The sequence below is a fragment of the Xyrauchen texanus genome, chromosome 27 (assembly GCF_025860055.1).
Source record: "Xyrauchen texanus isolate HMW12.3.18 chromosome 27, RBS_HiC_50CHRs, whole genome shotgun sequence".
Taxonomy (NCBI): Eukaryota; Metazoa; Chordata; class Actinopteri; order Cypriniformes; family Catostomidae; genus Xyrauchen; species Xyrauchen texanus.
In genome coordinates, this window is record NC_068302.1 from 11,522,023 (window position 1) to 11,540,840 (window position 18,818).

Here is an 18,818-nt window from a genome sequence, read left to right on the forward strand (position 1 = left end):
AGTCCATTGAAGTGAACGACTTCTGAAACGCGGCACTGTGACAGTCATAGAATTTCAAAGAAAACAGATCCTCTTGGAGATTCCCAGATTTTTACACATTTACATCCTGATGGAAATGTACCAAAGGCTGTCCCTTCGAAAACGCCTTTAAAGATGTTTCCTGCAGTGACATAGAGCCATATACACTGTAGTTACAGAAACAACTCATGAGAGTCAACGACTTAAACGAATAAACAAGCTCATGAACAGTATCGATAGTCATTAGCTAAGGCTGCTTGAAATCCTAACATATCTTGCACATTTTAAACGAACAGCTAATATGCCTATTTAATTAATCTATGACCCAAATCCCACAAAATAACAATAATAACGGCAATAACCCACGTGACAGATCTGCTTTCTTTTCTAAAGAAATAAAGCGAAAACGATGACGTCACTTAATATGCACGACTTCGAGGAAGTCACGTGGAATTTTCACTCTTCATTTGTTATCATGGGAGTAGTTTTGAAAGAGGGGAAACGTCCATCTGAAAGTCGATAGCAAATAAATATGGAGGCAGAAAAAGAAAGCTGTTAAGGAATCAACGAGCCAATTTGCTTGCTTTTACACTTACTACAGCGCAAATCCCATTTTCACATTAGATTTGCATTTCAGTACCCAAATACGTCTCAGAAAAATTACATGTTACATTATGTTTACATTGTACTTTAAATAAGTGGCCTAATGATTATTGCCAGCTTTAACTTATCTATTCGATTTACAAGATATGCAGAAAATTAAATCGGGGTTGTCAGTCACACATATTATGTCTCTGGGTAGATTCATTCTTGAAAGTTAGTTTCTGTATATACACATTTCTTAAAAGTCTTGGCTACAAAAAAGCTATTGAACATTTACATCATTATTGCACAGGAAACAACCACACCAAAAGTGTACAAATGACCTTATATGCGGTAAGTTGTCATAAGAGAAACATGTCATTAAAAAGCCTAAAGGCTTTTTCAAAAGTGAAAATTAATTGAACACACAATGACATTTTGTGACAGTTTCAATAGCAACAGAGCAGGCCTGTCCTGCATTTTCAGCCATTATGAAAACAGGTCATGAAATAAACAAAATGTAAAAGATCATTTAAGGGATAATGTACTGTGAGCCAGTTGTTATCGCAAAATAAACCCCATGGAGGGGTCTTATATCACAGTGAAGGGGTTTAGTTTGTGAAAACAACCAGTTGACTGTACATTATCCCGCTAATTATTACACGGCTACAACCCAAATAAATAAATGAAAGGATATAAAATACTGATTTAAGTTGAAATTATGTGAGAAGAAATATCTGTCAATCGCTGAAGAGCTGAATTCCACCTCCGGTTTGCATCTGAGTTCTGTAGGTGTTTATTTTGTCATTAATGAACATCTGACTGCTCATTATCCACCTTATTACAAAACAACTTGTCAAACAAATAAATAAATGGACAGTATACATTGATTTGAGTTGAAAATACACAGTGATCCAACAAGACAAAATAACTCTAAATACTCGGATGACCAGTCTGCTATGTCTTAAACCCTGGATGTGCGGTTGTCACTCAGAAATATCAGACTGCTAGATGGCGCCATTAACCAATCAGAACAGAGTATTCCAGAGTGCCATGTAGTGAATAAAAATGTCAAACAACGGTTATGCTAACATAAATGTTGTGTTAATTAATGTGTTAATAAATACAATTTATACATTTTAAATCTATACATTTAAATTAATTTAAAATCTACATTCATTATATAGATGACACTTGCTTTACTGAATTCCAGTGTGGTTTTATTCTGTTCACTTGTTAACCCAACAACTACAAAAATATGATATTATAATTTTTGTTTGGAAGATATAATTATTCTAAAAATTATTCTACTGTAAGAGGGTTTTGAAGGAGGACCTGACATACAAAACCACAGCTAAATGGAACAAGCATTTGTGTAATTGGACTTTTGACTCAAAACCTTATAGTTACTGAGATAAAGCCCTTATGACAACTTCCCAGTGTGACTAACCCTCCCCTTTACATGATCAATAGCAATTACTGTAGTACCTATCAAACCAGTAAAAACATGAAACTTTGTTTTTTCTTATACATTTCATTTAAATTTTGTGTGACAATAAAAATAAACATTTTATGTACAAATATCTTGTGTAGAAAACATTATAACATCATAAAAATAACATACAAATCACTGTACAAAAGTGCTTTAATTAAATAATAATAACTTATAAATGGGCATAATTGTGTTTTTAGAATATAGAATTACACTGTATAGTTTTATATTCTCCCAAATTCTCCAGAGTCTCTAACTGCTCTCATGAGCAATCTGTAGAGTTCCACTTCATCTTTTACAACTCTGGGGAGGAACAATCCCATCATGCATGTGTTTGCATATGGTAGACGGCATCCATGCCTCTCTGGCTCGTAGAAGTGAATGCTGGGCTTTTGAGAGAACCCCAGTGGTGGTACTTCATCCGCTCCAGTTATGAAAACCAAAAGCTCCTCATAATGCAACTCAGTTTTTTGGTCTATTGGGGTAAAATATGACACATTTAAGTCAACACAAATTGCAAGTACTAGCAATTGTAAAGAATCCTCATCTTATAGCCTTCTCTGTCTCTTTCATTCTTTCTCACTCTCTTTCAAATGTGGATATGGAAAGTTGACATGCAGTCAGTCCAGGTTTTTGTTTACATAGTCTCATGTAGCTAGACTTGTGACTACCAACAAATTCTGATCCTTATTGCACCTTATTCTAACCAAGAACTGCCCACTTAATAAGGAAGAGCCTGACAGGCATGTAAAGTGAACAGCCAAAGTTTATTTATTTATTTATGTGTGCAATTTAGGGGCAGGATTATCTTAAATAGATTTTAGCACAATAATAAACCGACTGTAATCAGTTTTGTTTTTTGTCCAAAAGTAATAATTACAGATTATTTCACAGAAGTAACCCTGCATAGAGCCAGCCAATCAGATTCAAACTAGTCAGATTATGAATGTGCTTTCCAGTTTTGTTTGAAATATACATCAGATAGTCAGTCCATAGATCTGAGGCTAAGACTAATGTTTAACTAACAAGAAACTCACCCTCAATCATCTGAAGGAGCAAGTCCCAGCGATGAATAGTCTTCTCCTCATCTTCCCTCTTCTTGGTCCCTGCTTTACTCCAGTGGATTTGGAACAGGGCTTTGAATGTGCTTCTGGATAATGACTCGTGAATGTTGGTAAAGATAGGCAGGAACTCAATCCAGTTAGCTTTTACCATATCCCAGAACTGTCCATAAGCATTCAGTCCTTTTGTGAACTGATGAATCATATTTGATGTTCTGTGAAATTAACAGAGGTTGTTAGATTACCATTCTTACATATTCATGTGAAACTAATAGTGAAATTAATTAGCAGTATTCTGTTCATAGAGTTTTTCTTTGCATGGAAATCCATAATATAAATATCCATATTTTTAAGCCTACCTAAGATATACATAGTGTCAGTACGGCAAAGGAGTAAATTTTTGGCACATCACGGATGGAAATGTCTGGTCCGTAAATTCCAGGAAAACCGCATTCACAAATCCAGTCTCCTTGTTCTCTTTGCAGTTTATGGAGCTCAGGTGTTGTGTTGCATGACAAAATCTAAAAGAAGGAATAAAACAATATAAAATATGAGAAGGATGTATGTATGGATGGATGGAGTTATGGGTGAGGGATGGAGGATTGATACAGTAAGGTTAAAAACTTATCCATAAAGGCAGTATCAATGTAATCCATATGACTTGAGTGGATATTTTGATTTGTGTTCCACAGAAGACATAAAGTCATAAGAGTTTGAGAAGGCATCAGGGGAGAGAAGGCCAAATGACAAGAGAAAGAGCATTTTAGGGTGAACTATTAAAATAATTTGATTAAGCTGAAAAATGAACATAAACCAACCCTCAGCTAATGTGAACTGGTTTCCCTTTAAGTCGACGGGTTTCAATTAGACATTTGTACCTTTGCATGGAAACATGTAGAAAAGTGATATATTGTTGGCGTTACCCAAATTACCTGTTCCACATCTGTCACTCACTCAACGTTATGTCGATATAGTGACACTAGGGGTCGTTCTTGAGAGCCCCGAACACCTATATTCTTTTGAGAAAAGGCCAATGAGAATTGGCGAGTCTCTCCACCTCCGAAGGTCACGGGCGCTGCCTCATGTGTCTGGGTAGCGATCACACTGAAGCAGCGTTTGTGGATGTTCTCATTACGAGAATATGACCATGGCAACGTTGCGGTCACGGATTTCCTTCTTCCAAAGCAGGAAAACCACTGTAGCTGCCCCAGTGCTGCGCCTTCTACCCACGGGTATGAGGCCAGCCCGGCTCGCGCTGGAGGCGATTTGGGGAGTTCAATGGGCGCGGTTTTGCCAGGTAATTCTCATGCATGCTTTGCGCACCTACTTGGATCGCACGCAGAGCTTTAGATGCTCTGAGCAGCTCTTTGTCTGCTTCGCAGACAGTGGAAAGGGAACGCTGTCTCCAAACAGAGGCTTGCCCACTGGATCATGGATGCCATTGCTCTGGCATTCCAGGCCCAGGCCGTGCCCGCCCCTTTGGGAATACGAGCACACTCTACTAGGAGTGTGGCATCCTTGTGGGCACTGGCCCATGGCACCTCTCTAGCAGACATCTGCAGAGCAGCGGGCAGCACTACACCCAATTCCATTGTGAGATTTATCAATCTCCAGGTTGAGCCGGTTTCATCCCGTGTTTAGTCAGGTACGAACAGTTAGAGTTTGGTGATACGGAACAATTGGCCGGGTGTATCGCTTGCGTATACCCCTCCCCTGAGTCGAAAGCGTTTGCTTTTACCCCCGGTAGAGTTTATGAAGTCATGGATCCTGGAAGTGCTTCCTCCATAGCCCTGTGGCTCGTGAATTCGGCAGATGAAATCGAGCTAGACCCACTACTGAGGCGCAATTGAAAAGCGTCTGAGCGCTCAGATGGTTCATAAAGCAGCTTTAGGGAGAGAGAATATTTAGCATTAAAAATGCAGATGCAATTGTTTAAGCTGAATATAAACCAACACTCAGAATATGTTAGCTGGTTTCAAGATGTACAATTTGAAGTTTGCATTGAACATTTTAAACTGGTGTAGAAATGTGATTAATTTACTGGAATTACATGTTGTTTGCTGAGTTTGAGGAGTTGTAGGTCCTGAGCAGTGGTTGAAAATGATGAAGATCTGTCTGGTGAAAAAATGTGTGGGCTCCTTTGTGTTTGTTCGACTGTGTATGTACACATCTAATTAGCCTCATGCAGACAAACGTTTAACATACTGGAGATTTGCAAACATAAATTAACAACTTCTTTAAGCGAATAGAAACTTGAATACACAGAAAACTGATAGCAACAACAACAACAACAACAACAAAATACTTCTACTGACTTTACACATAATTTACCTTTGAACTTTTTGGCAAAAACTTGTGTGTTGTCCACCATGAGCTCTCCTCATACAAAATGGCTGCCAGCCCCAAATAAACTTGCTTAAAATCAATCACATTCTGCATCACGTGGTTTCCCATGGAATCTTAAAAAATTAGGCTGGGTTTATAAACTTCAGGTTATTGTCACTTCACTAAAAATAATTAACAAAGTTTCTTTGTTATTATGAGTACAGCATAATTTCAATATCTTGTATCACACATATAGCATATAATTAAGGAAAGTTAACAGCATTGCCTTTTCAGTCAAACATTGACTAAGTTGTCACAATGGAAGTTGCTATTAAACAATCTATTATTGGTTCTTCAGATACATTTAAACACTAAAACATTTAATAAAACAGCAAAAATGTAAAAGATAATGTTACAAATATTGTAAGTACTGTGTGTGTGTGTGTGTGTGTGTGTGTGTGTGTGTGTGTGTGTGTGTGTGTGTGTGTGTGTGTGTGTGTGTGTTTTTGTGATTTACGAGGACAATTTTGTAAGTTACAAACTGGTAATTACAAGGTTATTATGCTATAAATGTGATTTATGAGGACATTTCTAGTGTCCCCATAATTCAAATCGCTTAAAAATCATACTAAACAATGTTTTATTGAAAATGTAAAAATGCAGAATGTTTTCTGTGATGATTAGGTTTAGGGGTTGTGTTAGGTTTAGAGGATAGAATCTATAGTTTGTACAGTATAAAAGTCATTATGTCTATAGATAGTCCTCATAATGATAGGTAGACCAACGTGTGTGTGTGTGTGTGTGTGTGTGTGTGTGTGTGTGTGTGTGTGTGTGTGTGTGTGTGTGTGTGTGTGTGTGTGTGTGGCATTATGTAAACAAACTGGCATTTAAAAGGTTAAAATTCTGAATTAATATTTGGTAGTTATGATCAGGACTGATGATGGATAAAAAAAGTAACTCATTGAAAGTGGAAAATAATATTAATATATAATATTACTATGGCAGTTTTTTTTTACGCTGACATTTTGTCCTTTAAGGACCTCTGTGTAATTTTTTCAACTGATGCACAAGGATTAAATAAATGTTTCTGTTAAAACACATGTATTATTTGAGCTGTTAAGTTGTTTAAATCATTTTTGTTTTTAGGGTTACATCATATCGTCATGGCAACAAAGTTGTAAAATTGGATTTAACTTTACACAGAAACGTTTAGTAAGATATTTATCACACTAATATAATGTTAACAAGCATGTTGCTTATGTCTTGTGAATATACTTTTGAACAGTGAGTATTTTAATGTTTACTGATTGGTCCCATTGACATCCATTGTAAGTGCCGTACTGTAACCCAGAATTTTCCTTTTTTTTATAGAAAAAGAGGGTTTTTCAAAGTCTTTTTTTTTTTTTTTTTTGGTAATCAACATTATGCCACAAATGCATAAGCTGACTGAGCGATTGAACCCAGAATAATCCTCTAAAAATTTTCTTTGAAAATATTAATAAAGAAAGGAGAGATACAACATCTGTAATGATGTTTTGCTATTATGATTTATTTCCATTTTCCAACCTGATGTAAAAATTAAATATTTAAAATAAAGTTTCATATGTGATTTAATTTTCATTATGTAACATTTAGAAACAATGTGTAAATGCCCTGATTATTGATTTTATTTTAAGCTTTTTTATTTGCCAATGATCATAATTATACAGGCATGTTTAGACAATAGTCCATTGAAGTGAACGACTTCTGAAACGCGGCACTGTGACAGTCATAGAATTTCAAAGAAAACAGATCCTCTTGGAGATTCCCAGATTTTTACACATTTACATCCTGATGGAAATGTACCAAAAGCTGTCCCTTCGAAAACGCCTTTAAAGATGTTTCCTGCAGTGACATAGAGCCATATACACTGTAGTTACAGAAACAACTCATGAGAGTCAACGACTTAAACGAATAAACAAGCTCATGAACAGTATCGATAGTCATTAGCTAAGGCTGCTTGAAATCCTAACATATCTTGCACATTTTAAACGAACAGCTAATATGCCTATTTAATTAATCTATGACCCAAATCCCACAAAATAACAATAATAACGGCAATAACCCGCGTGACAGATCTGCTTTCTTTTCTAAAGAAATAAAGCGAAAACGATGACGTCACTTAATATGCACGACTTCGAGGAAGTCACGTGGAATTTTCACTCTTCATTTGTTATCATGGGAGTAGTTTTGAAAGAGGGGAAACGTCCATCTGAAAGTCGATAGCAAATAAATATGGAGGCAGAAAAAGGAAGCTGTTAAGGAATCAACGAGCCAATTTGCTTGCTTTTACACTTACTACAGCGCAAATCCCATTTTCACATTAGATTTGCATTTCAGTACCCAAATACGTCTCAGAAAAATTACATGTTACATTATGTTTACATTGTACTTTAAATAAGTGGCCTAATGATTATTGCCAGCTTTAACTTATCTATTCGATTTACAAGATATGCAGAAAATTAAATCGGGGTTGTCAGTCACACATATTATGTCTCTGGGTAGATTCATTCTTGAAAGTTAGTTTCTGTATATACACATTTCTTAAAAGTCTTGGCTACAAAAAAGCTATTGAACATTTACATCGTTATTGCACAGGAAACAACCACACCAAAAGTGTACAAATGACCTTATATGCGGTAAGTTGTCATAAGAGAAACATGTCATTAAAAAGCCTAAAGGCTTTTTCAAAAGTGAAAATTAATTGAACACACAATGACATTTTGTGACAGTTTCAATAGCAACAGAGCAGGCCTGTCCTGCATTTTCAGCCATTATGAAAACAGGTCATGAAATAAACAAAATGTAAAAGATCATTTAAGGGATAATGTACTGTGAGCCAGTTGTTATCGCAAAATAAACCCCATGGAGGGGTCTTATATCACAGTGAAGGGGTTTAGTTTGTGAAAACAACCAGTTGACTGTACATTATCCCACTAATTATTACACGGCTACAACCCAAATAAATAAATGAAAGGATATAAAATACTGATTTAAGTTGAAATTATGTGAGAAGAAATATCTGTCAATCGCTGAAGAGCTGAATTCCACCTCCGGTTTGCATCTGAGTTCTGTAGGTGTTTATTTTGCCATTAATGAACATCTGACTGCTCATTATCCACCTTATTACAAAACAACTTGTCAAACAAATAAATAAATGGACAGTATACATTGATTTGAGTTGAAAATACACAGTGATCCAACAAGACAAAATAACTCTAAATACTCGGATGACCAGTCTGCTATGTCTTAAACCCTGGATGTGCGGTTGTCACTCAGAAATATCAGACTGCTAGATGGCGCCATTAACCAATCAGAACAGAGTATTCCAGAGTGCCATGTAGTGAATAAAAATGTCAAACAACGGTTATGCTAACATAAATGTTGTGTTAATTAATGTGTTAATAAATACAATTTATACATTTTAAATCTATACATTTAAATTAATTTAAAATCTACATTCATTATATAGATGACACTTGCTTTACTGAATTCCAGTGTGGTTTTATTCTGTTCACTTGTTAACCCAACAACTACAAAAATATGATATTATAATTTTTGTTTGGAAGATATAATTATTCTAAAAATTATTCTACTGTAAGAGGGTTTTGAAGGAGGACCTGACATACAAAACCACAGCTAAATGGAACAAGCATTTGTGTAATTGGACTTTTGACTCAAAACCTTATAGTTACTGAGATAAAGCCCTTATGACAACTTCCCAGTGTGACTAACCCTCCCCTTTACATGATCAATAGCAATTACTGTAGTACCTATCAAACCAGTAAAAACATGAAACTTTGTTTTTTCTTATACATTTCATTTAAATTTTGTGTGACAATAAAAATAAACATTTTATGTACAAATATCTTGTGTAGAAAACATTATAACATCATAAAAATAACATACAAATCACTGTACAAAAGTGCTTTAATTAAATAATAATAACTTATAAATGGGCATAATTGTGTTTTTAGAATATAGAATTACACTGTATAGTTTTATATTCTCCCAAATTCTCCAGAGTCTCTAACTGCTCTCATGAGCAATCTGTAGAGTTCCACTTCATCTTTTACAACTCTGGGGAGGAACAATCCCATCATGCATGTGTTTGCATATGGTAGACGGCATCCATGCCTCTCTGGCTCGTAGAAGTGAATGCTGGGCTTTTGAGAGAACCCCAGTGGTGGTACTTCATCCGCTCCAGTTATGAAAACCAAAAGCTCCTCATAATGCAACTCAGTTTTTTGGTCTATTGGGGTAAAATATGACACATTTAAGTCAACACAAATTGCAAGTACTAGCAATTGTAAAGAATCCTCATCTTATAGCCTTCTCTGTCTCTTTCATTCTTTCTCACTCTCTTTCAAATGTGGATATGGAAAGTTGACATGCAGTCAGTCCAGGTTTTTGTTTACATAGTCTCATGTAGCTAGACTTGTGACTACCAACAAATTCTGATCCTTATTGCACCTTATTCTAACCAAGAACTGCCCACTTAATAAGGAAGAGCCTGACAGGCATGTAAAGTGAACAGCCAAAGTTTATTTATTTATTTATGTGTGCAATTTAGGGGCAGGATTATCTTAAATAGATTTTAGCACAATAATAAACCGACTGTAATCAGTTTTGTTTTTTGTCCAAAAGTAATAATTACAGATTATTTCACAGAAGTAACCCTGCATAGAGCCAGCCAATCAGATTCAAACTAGTCAGATTATGAATGTGCTTTCCAGTTTTGTTTGAAATATACATCAGATAGTCAGTCCATAGATCTGAGGCTAAGACTAATGTTTAACTAACAAGAAACTCACCCTCAATCATCTGAAGGAGCAAGTCCCAGCGATGAATAGTCTTCTCCTCATCTTCCCTCTTCTTGGTCCCTGCTTTACTCCAGTGGATTTGGAACAGGGCTTTGAATGTGCTTCTGGATAATGACTCGTGAATGTTGGTAAAGATAGGCAGGAACTCAATCCAGTTAGCTTTTACCATATCCCAGAACTGTCCATAAGCATTCAGTCCTTTTGTGAACTGATGAATCATATTTGATGTTCTGTGAAATTAACAGAGGTTGTTAGATTACCATTCTTACATATTCATGTGAAACTAATAGTGAAATTAATTAGCAGTATTCTGTTCATAGAGTTTTTCTTTGCATGGAAATCCATAATATAAATATCCATATTTTTAAGCCTACCTAAGATATACATAGTGTCGTACGGCAAAGGAGTAAATTTTTGGCACATCACGGATGGAAATGTCTGGTCCGTAAATTCCAGGAAAACCGCATTCACAAATCCAGTCTCCTTGTTCTCTTTGCAGTTTATGGAGCTCAGGTGTTGTGTTGCATGACAAAATCTAAAAGAAGGAATAAAACAATATAAAATATGAGAAGGATGTATGTATGGATGGATGGAGTTATGGGTGAGGGATGGAGGATTGATACATGGATGGATAAATTGATAAATAGATGGATGGATTGATAAATGAAGTGATGGATGAATAGATGGATGAGTGAATAACTAATGAATGGATTGATAAATGGATGGAAAGGTGGATAAATGAAGTGATGATGGATGGATTGATAAATGGAGTGATGTAGGATGGATGGACTGATAAATGGATGGATGGATAATGGAGTGATGGATAGATTGATAAATGGATGGATGGATGGATTGATAAATGGAGTGATATAGGATGGATGGACTGATTAATGGATGGATGGATAAATGGAGTGATGGATAGATTGATAAATGGATGGATGGATGGATTGAATGATAAATGGATGGATGATGAATGGATGGATGGATTGATAAATAGATGGAAGGATTGATAAATGGAGTGATGTAGGATGGATGGACTGATAAATGGATGGATGGATAAATGGAGTGATGGATAGATTGATAAATGGATGGATGGATGGATGGATTGATTGATAAATGGATGGATGATGAATGGATGGATGGATTGATAAATAGATGGAAGGATTGATAAATGGAGTGATGGATGGATGGATAAATAAATGGAGTGACGGATGGATGTATGAATAAATGGAGTGAGGATGGATGGATGGCTGAATAAATGAATGGATGGATAGATGGATAAATGGAGTGTTGGATGGATGGAATGGAAAATGGAGTGATGGATGGATATAGATATGGGTGATGGATAAATGGATGGATGGATATATGGAGTGATGGATGATGGATGGATTGATAAATAAATGGATGGATGAATGGAGTGTTGGATGGATGATTGATAAATTAATGGATGGATTGATGGATAGATTGAAAAATGGAGTGATGGATGGATATATTTATGGGTGATTGATAGAGGGATGGATGAATAGATGGAGTGATGGATGAATGGATGGATGGCGGGATGGGTTGATAAATGGAGGGATGGATGGATTGATAAATGAATGGATAGATGGATAGACTGAAAACTTGAGTGATGGATATACAGTAGTTATGGGTGATGTATAAATGGATGGATGGATAGATGGATTGATTGATGAATGGATGGATAGATGGAAAAATGGATGTAGGTATGGGAAATGATAAATGGATGGATGAACAAGTGGACAGATACCTTTTGCAATTTCTCCTGGATGTCAGCATCTGGTATTAGGTGCCAGTCAAAGTCTACCAGATGACATTCCTGGGTGCACATCAGCAGATACAAACAGGGATCAAGAGCTTTGAGACCTGGTCCACCATGAGCCACAGACCATGCAATCAGATTCCCTGCCAGCTCATACTTGTGCTTCTCCAAGGCCATTTGGTCATACGTGAAGAACAAATGTCCAGGCTTCCCCTCAAAGATGCCCAGAGAGCGTTGCACCTCCAGCATCAGGATTCTGAAGCAAGGTAAAACAAAAAGACATCAAACATAATTTAAAACCAAGCTCAACTCTTAAAATGTGTGTTTTATCTGCCTGAAAACTTATATTTAATGGACTATCGGTTGAATCTTAAAGGTGAAGTGTGTAATTTCTGTGCCACTAGTGACATAAAATGGAAATACAAAAATTATTATTATTTCAAACAGGTTTCCAATAGCATTTTAAGTGTCAGACCTGAAGAACTCTCTCCGGGGACCTCCACAGTCAAGAGCCTGCTCCCCAACAAATGTCACCAAAGGGATTTTGGTCCAGAGGAAACTGCAGTTGGAGAGAGCATCTTTGGTACTCTGCAGCAACTTGTTTCGGTAAACCCTTACAGAAATCTGCTCACTGGTGCTGAGATGCATGCGCTGAAACTCTCTGAGCAAAGAGCTTATGTCCATGTCCTCCTGTTGGAGAGATTAAATATTGTTTCATACTGTCTTTTTGCAATATCAATGTAAGACAGAATGCAATTCTTTACTCCAATGGATTACTTTCCCAGTGATCTGATGACAGGTACTTGGTCTTTCATTTTTCAAACGTCTCTTTGTGCCATAATCAATCACATTATTAATATTATAAATGCAGAGTAAGCAGGCTATTAGAATAAACAGATTATTGAAAGATTATTACCATTGAAGAGTTTAGGCTTGAATTTGAAAAGCTACTGTTGGTTGATGTCAGTCGGCACCTCCGTTGTTGTGCAGTAACAGGGGGTGGAGAGTATGGTGTTGACAAACCATTGGTATTCATGACTGATGATAATGTATTTGTGGACATCTGTGGGCAAAGTGGCAGCTAAGTTTAATGGCAATTAAAATTAATGGCTAATTATTAAATTATTAATTATTGCATAATGCTGAATCTACACCGCTAGGTGTCAGTGCAACATATACAAAAAAGTTGAGTGCACCTTTAAAACAAAAAGGAATACTTCAAGCCATTGTTTACCAATCCTTGTCCTGAAGTACCCCTAACACTGCATATTTTGTATGTCTCCAATTCAGGTCATGGAGACTCTGCAAATGAGCTGATTAGTTAAATCAGTTGTTAAAAAAGACATCCAAAATGTGAGCAGTAGTGTACTCCAAGATCAGTATTGGGAAACACTGCTTTATGCACCAGCCATACAAGTGGCTCCTAGTTTTTCAAACATTCACCTAAATCCAGGGCTTTGAGTGCCACTTACTTAAATTAATAAATAAATGTCAATTCCTACTATACCTCATTTAGAACAATGTCTCTCATGGGTATTATATAAAGAACACTCTCCCCCAACTCCTTTTTTAGCTTCTTTAGAGTGTTGCCTTGTATTCTGCAAAGTCTTCCATGTTTCTCAGCCTTTGCAGCATAGAAACCAATCGAATCCAGTTCGACCAAGGGATAGCTGGAGCAAATGAATTGATTTAGCTCTCTCCAGGTCCAGTTTAGATCAACACTTCTCTTTGACTCACAAACAGGTATTCCTAAAAAAATTATAGAGCACAGACTGAAAGATCTCAAGTTGTTCTCATCAACCACTGTTAATTGAAAAAAAATGTGTTATGTGTACTATTGGAGAGCTGTCACTGTTTGTACTACATTATAAGCTGAAAATATAGGAAGATAATATACCTAAGCCAGCTCTCGTGAGTTCAGAATGGTCTGCAGGGCTGGGAACAGTTTTCTGATTGGCATACTGTAGGAGGAAGAGATTTGGTTCCCAACAAGATGATGGTTTTCTGGCTTTTCTGGTATCTTATAGAAATAAAAAGGTACATAGCATTACATCATTATACAGTAAATTTCTCTGACCACATTGCAACAACCACCCAGTTATGCAGACTTGCGCATTACAACATCAAGGTCTGATTCTTCCTATCTGAGCATACTGAACAAACTAAACTCTTTGTCCAGGCTTTTGTCATCTCTAGACTGGACTACTGCACTGTACTTCATGTTGGCATTTCTGCTTGTGCAATTAAACACCTGGAAATTATGCAGAACACATCTGCATCCTTGGTTTTCAGCCCAACACGTTACACTCTTTTTGTCTCACTTCACTGGCTGTCAGTTGTAACCTGAAAATGAGCTTCATGTCATACACTGTAAACCCTAATGTTGTCATTACTTGAAAAATCTAATTATCTTAATTACTTTAGATAAGTAATTCAATTAAATATCACAACTAAAATATATATATCTTAAAAATCCATAGGCCTAAGATTTTAAGTGTTAATAACTCAAATGATTGAGTACAAAATTAAGGCTATGGGGATACCCATAATCCTTTGTGCTTGAATTAATTAATTATGTTTTCTTGGTCAAAGGGAATTTCAATAGTTGTCATTAAGAATGCATAGACGTTTTAGCTCCTTTGTAGTGCTATTTGTGTTTTTTGTATTTTTTTTTATTGAAAATAGTTGTTTCGTGTGTTTCCCGTGCCGCACCCCGGCATTGCCGGTGTTCTGACAATCTGACCTACATTTCAATATGTGCTACCCAGACGCACTGCGCATGCGCAAGACGTTTTCTAGCTTGGAAATTGTATATCTGAACGTGTGTTAGAAAAAAGGTGTCTAAATATATATTTTTAAATACTCTAGAACGATATCTGAAATCTACTCAAATGGAACTTTGTTTAGCACAAATAACTTATAGAATTTTGTAACTGACAAGACATCATAAATGAAAAAACAACCACGTTTTTATGCTAGCGTAATATATTAAATTGGCTAGTAGTCTATGTGTCGATGTTAAATGATTTTTTTAGTACTTTACAACACTACATTGTCTCCTTAATCAAACACACCATTTCCAAATGTCTGAATAAAAATTTGTTAGTGCAGAATGGTACTTTTTTCCGGGGGGGTCGGGGTTTCGCCCAGGGCGCCATACAAGATAGAACCTCCACTGACTCTTATTCTTATACAATAAAAAAAATATCTTTACCAGTTAGCTGAATTTTTTATTTTGTGTGTTTAAGTATTATATCAATCCAAAAAAAATTGGGTAAACACACACTGAAAGAATAAATGTTTTATGGATTCTTCCTCTACGGAGCACTTCTATACTCCAATAGGTTGCCGCCGAACCGCGTCAAAGCTCATTACCATAATGTTGCCAGCACTTGAACTTTCCTCTGACGCCCACAACGCCCAAGACGCGCCGCTTCTCGCCACCGAGAGACGCTGGCTGCCATAGAAAATGAATGACTTCCGGGCGAGTTGACGCTCTCGACGCCTCTGGTCTGAACGCACCATAAGATCAAGTAAAAATCGATCCTTGCGCTAAGAATTATACACATTACCCGTTTGTTTCATCTTCTAGCTTAAGTTCTTCTGAAAAAATTTTAAAATTTGTGTTACAATATTTTTCATGTTACTGTCTGCTTGGATGAATTGCTTATGTTGTATTTCTTATAGTCGCTTGGTATAAACACATCTGCTAAATGCATAAATGTACATGTAAAATGAGTACATTTAGATAATAAATAAAGGTTAGACACTAACAATGCCATTAGAATATCTCACCTTCTCTGTGATTATTTACTGCTAAGATGAGGCTGGACTTGTGATATTTTTCTTCTTGCATTTGACTCTCACCATCTGTAGTATGACCAACAAGACAGTTGATGCCCGGTGTGGTGTTTAAGGGACAAACTGGGCATGATGTACGACTTCCCCTCCTTGAGCCTACAGCACAGGAACATTCAATGTTTTCTAAGAGGTTTTATTAGTAAAAACAAATTCAATTAGTCATTTGGAGGACTGAAATAAGTAGGGGAGACGGGAGCTAGTTGTCACACACTGAAATAGTCCTTGTGACAACTTCCAGCTCCGGTCTCCGCACACTTACCCAAAAGGCGCACTGTGTTTGTGCTGCCATACAGATCAATGAAAACCCAAAGTGGTTTGTTCAGGTTCAGTCTTGTTGCTTTGAGGTAAAATCTCTCTCCACTTTTTCCTTGTACAATAACCATGCGTGCATAGTTTATCCAGAACTGAATCACTGCACTGCATCTACACAAGACCTCGGGCACTGGCACGACGCAATAGCCTGGAATATCCCTCAGCTCTGGTATAGAGGCAGGTGGGATTCTGTGTGTATTTGGGCAGATGTTGGTGAAACCTACACGAAGAGCTCCATCCCACGATGAGGTGCAGTCCTCAATACGTATACAAATCTTTTCATCCAACTTTACAGTGCGACTTAGAAAAGCCAACCCGTTCATAAAGGAGGAAGTGTCTCTGGACGCCAGTTGCCCTCCTTGGTCGATGGTGACATATTGGCCTGTCAGTTGCAGATGAAAAGTCATTGGACCCAGACACCGGCTGCCACACATGCGATCGTGCTCTGCTATAATTACAATGTATCAAGGCAAAAGATAAAGCATAAATTCTCAATTCATAATTTTACCATGTTTTTAACTCAAGTAAACCAGGGGTTCTCAATAGGTGCCCCCAGATAAGATTAATATGTTATATGGCCATATACCATTGTATGTTACAAGTTATTATGTTATGACTACGTTATTTACTGCTGCTGCTTATATTTATGTACACATAATTCTTCATAGGGTAAATCAAGGGCACCGCTGTACCTTACAGTGCACAAGCTACCTACTACCCTGACTATTGTCTGAATGTTTAAGCTCTTTATACTCACTCATTGTTGCTTTTTTCTTCGCCTTATGAAAATGATCCTGAGACCTACGATTAACCTTGAAAAAGTTACAAATAACGATTTGTGAGTTTAGACCTGTGTAGTTTTCCACAGTTTACACGAGCTTGTTTAACTAGTTGCACTTGCTGGATGAGATAAAGGAGAGGAAAGGAGAGGGGGCGGGCTAAAATGAAGGTGGGGCGCAATTATGGTAATTACCCGTTGTTATAGATGTTTGTGGAATTTCCTAGGAAATAACGCTGGAAGAGGTCTACTAGGACACTCCTTCTAATGCTGTATGACATTTCTCATTTCTAAATAAAAAGGTTCAGTTTCTTAGAAATACCTGAGAAACTACCGGTCAAGTTGATAGAGTTGTACTGCCGTCCTGTTACTAGTAAATTGTAATATCATGTAGTGGTCACATTTAAAGGAATAGTTTGCCCAAAAATGATCATTCACTTTTCATTTATTCACCCTTATGCTGGCTCAAATTCTTATGACTTTCTTTCTATTCAATGACACAAACAACGATTTTCTAATGGGAATATGATTTCTTTGTATCCATTCAATGCAAGTCAGTGGGGTCCAACACTTTCTAAACTATATGATTGTTCATTGTGTGTGAGAAAAGATCAAAGTCTAACTCCTTGTTCACTATTCATTTTGAAATCTAAAGTCTCCTTGGTGCGATCATGATTTGAAGCTCGACTTTCTTGAGCTTGATGCATGTGCAGAACGCTATACAGGTGTTACATATCACCTTGAATAAGGAGCTTTTGGTCTGTTCTGACCCAAAACTGACTGTATCACTTCAGAGTACATGGATTAAACCACTCTGGATAAAGGTATGGATTAGTTTTATGCTGCTTTTATGTCCTTATTGAAGCTTGAATGTGTTGGACCCCATTGACTTGCATTGTATGGATATATTCACATTATATCTCAATCAAAGTATTTTCATTTGGTTTCTCCAGAAGAAATAAATTAATTCGAGTTTGAGATGGTACAGATGAGTAAATTATAAGATAAATAATTTTTGGGTGAACTATCCCTTTAAATATATATATATAAAAAAAACTGAAATTGTGTCATATTTAGTACTTCTAAATATAATAAATGCACACAATAAATAAATAAAATTTAAAAAGATGATCAAGATCAAAGAGAACAAACACCATTAGACAACTGTTTCATAAATTTATGATGAAAAAAAGCATTTATGATTAAAAATTATATTTAACAGGTCAAAACATGTCATTTTACTGATAACATTTTACAGTAATAATTATCTTACAATTTATGGTAGAAATGTTATATACAATACATGTATTTCTATGGTAAAATATAGTATGAATCACCCTTTTACTTCCCTGGTGAAAAAAGATCTCATTGGCATTCCATGTAATGTTCTTCTTATTCATGTAATAATTATGTGCATTGAAGTGTTTATGTTAAACTTGTTTGATATTTAGATCATAATTATTTATTTTAGTGTCACTCCTTTTGATGAACTTAGTTATCACATATTATTATGATGGTTAAAAGTACCAAGCAGTTTTTTGTTGTTCATGTATTAATATATTAACTTTATATCATTTATATGAATCTCTACAATATGGTTGTATTTGTTTACATTAATTGACTGCATTAGTTAACATGAACTTACAATGAATAATACTTTAACAGTCTTAATTAAACTTGTGTAATATTAATTTCAACATATACGCATACATTTCTAGAATTTTAATTTGCTTTTTAAAATTTGTTG

General features: G+C 36.1%; 1 protein-coding gene across 3 annotated transcripts; it reads right to left on the reverse strand.

Annotated features, from left to right (window-relative positions):
• Window positions 1-1,462: 1,462 nt before the first annotated feature.
• On the reverse strand, window positions 1,463-17,196 carry LOC127621184 (G2/M phase-specific E3 ubiquitin-protein ligase-like). Of its 3 annotated transcripts, none has more exons than XM_052094693.1 (11): window positions 17,051-17,196; window positions 16,241-16,741; window positions 15,916-16,077; window positions 14,018-14,140; window positions 13,628-13,869; window positions 13,037-13,183; window positions 12,596-12,810; window positions 12,109-12,376; window positions 10,715-10,875; window positions 3,130-3,368; window positions 1,463-2,567 (listed from the first exon to the last, which is right to left on the reverse strand). In XM_052094693.1, the coding sequence occupies exons 1-11, from the start codon at window positions 17,052-17,054 to the stop codon at window positions 2,317-2,319; spliced, it is 2,313 nt and encodes a 770-aa protein (XP_051950653.1). In that variant the 5' UTR covers window positions 17,055-17,196; the 3' UTR covers window positions 1,463-2,316. The 3 variants fall into 3 exon arrangements, with proteins under 3 accessions (XP_051950653.1, XP_051950654.1, XP_051950652.1); XM_052094694.1 differs by lacking the exon at window positions 3,130-3,368 and adding an exon at window positions 10,332-10,570; XM_052094692.1 differs by lacking the exons at window positions 1,463-2,567; window positions 3,130-3,368 and adding exons at window positions 8,642-9,769; window positions 10,332-10,570.
• Between the last annotated feature and the right edge of the window lie 1,622 nt (window positions 17,197-18,818).

What these genes read in the sequence shown, in the direction of transcription:
- LOC127621184 (XM_052094693.1), bottom strand. An exon ending in AGTAAATAATCACAGAGAAG is followed by an intron (nt 14,141 to 15,915) that starts GTGAGATATTCT and finishes TATTTCTATAAG; the next exon opens with ATACCAGAAAAGCCAGAAAA. An exon ending in ACTCACGAGAGCTGGCTTAG is followed by an intron (nt 13,870 to 14,017) that starts GTATATTATCTT and finishes TAATTTTTTTAG; the next exon opens with GAATACCTGTTTGTGAGTCA.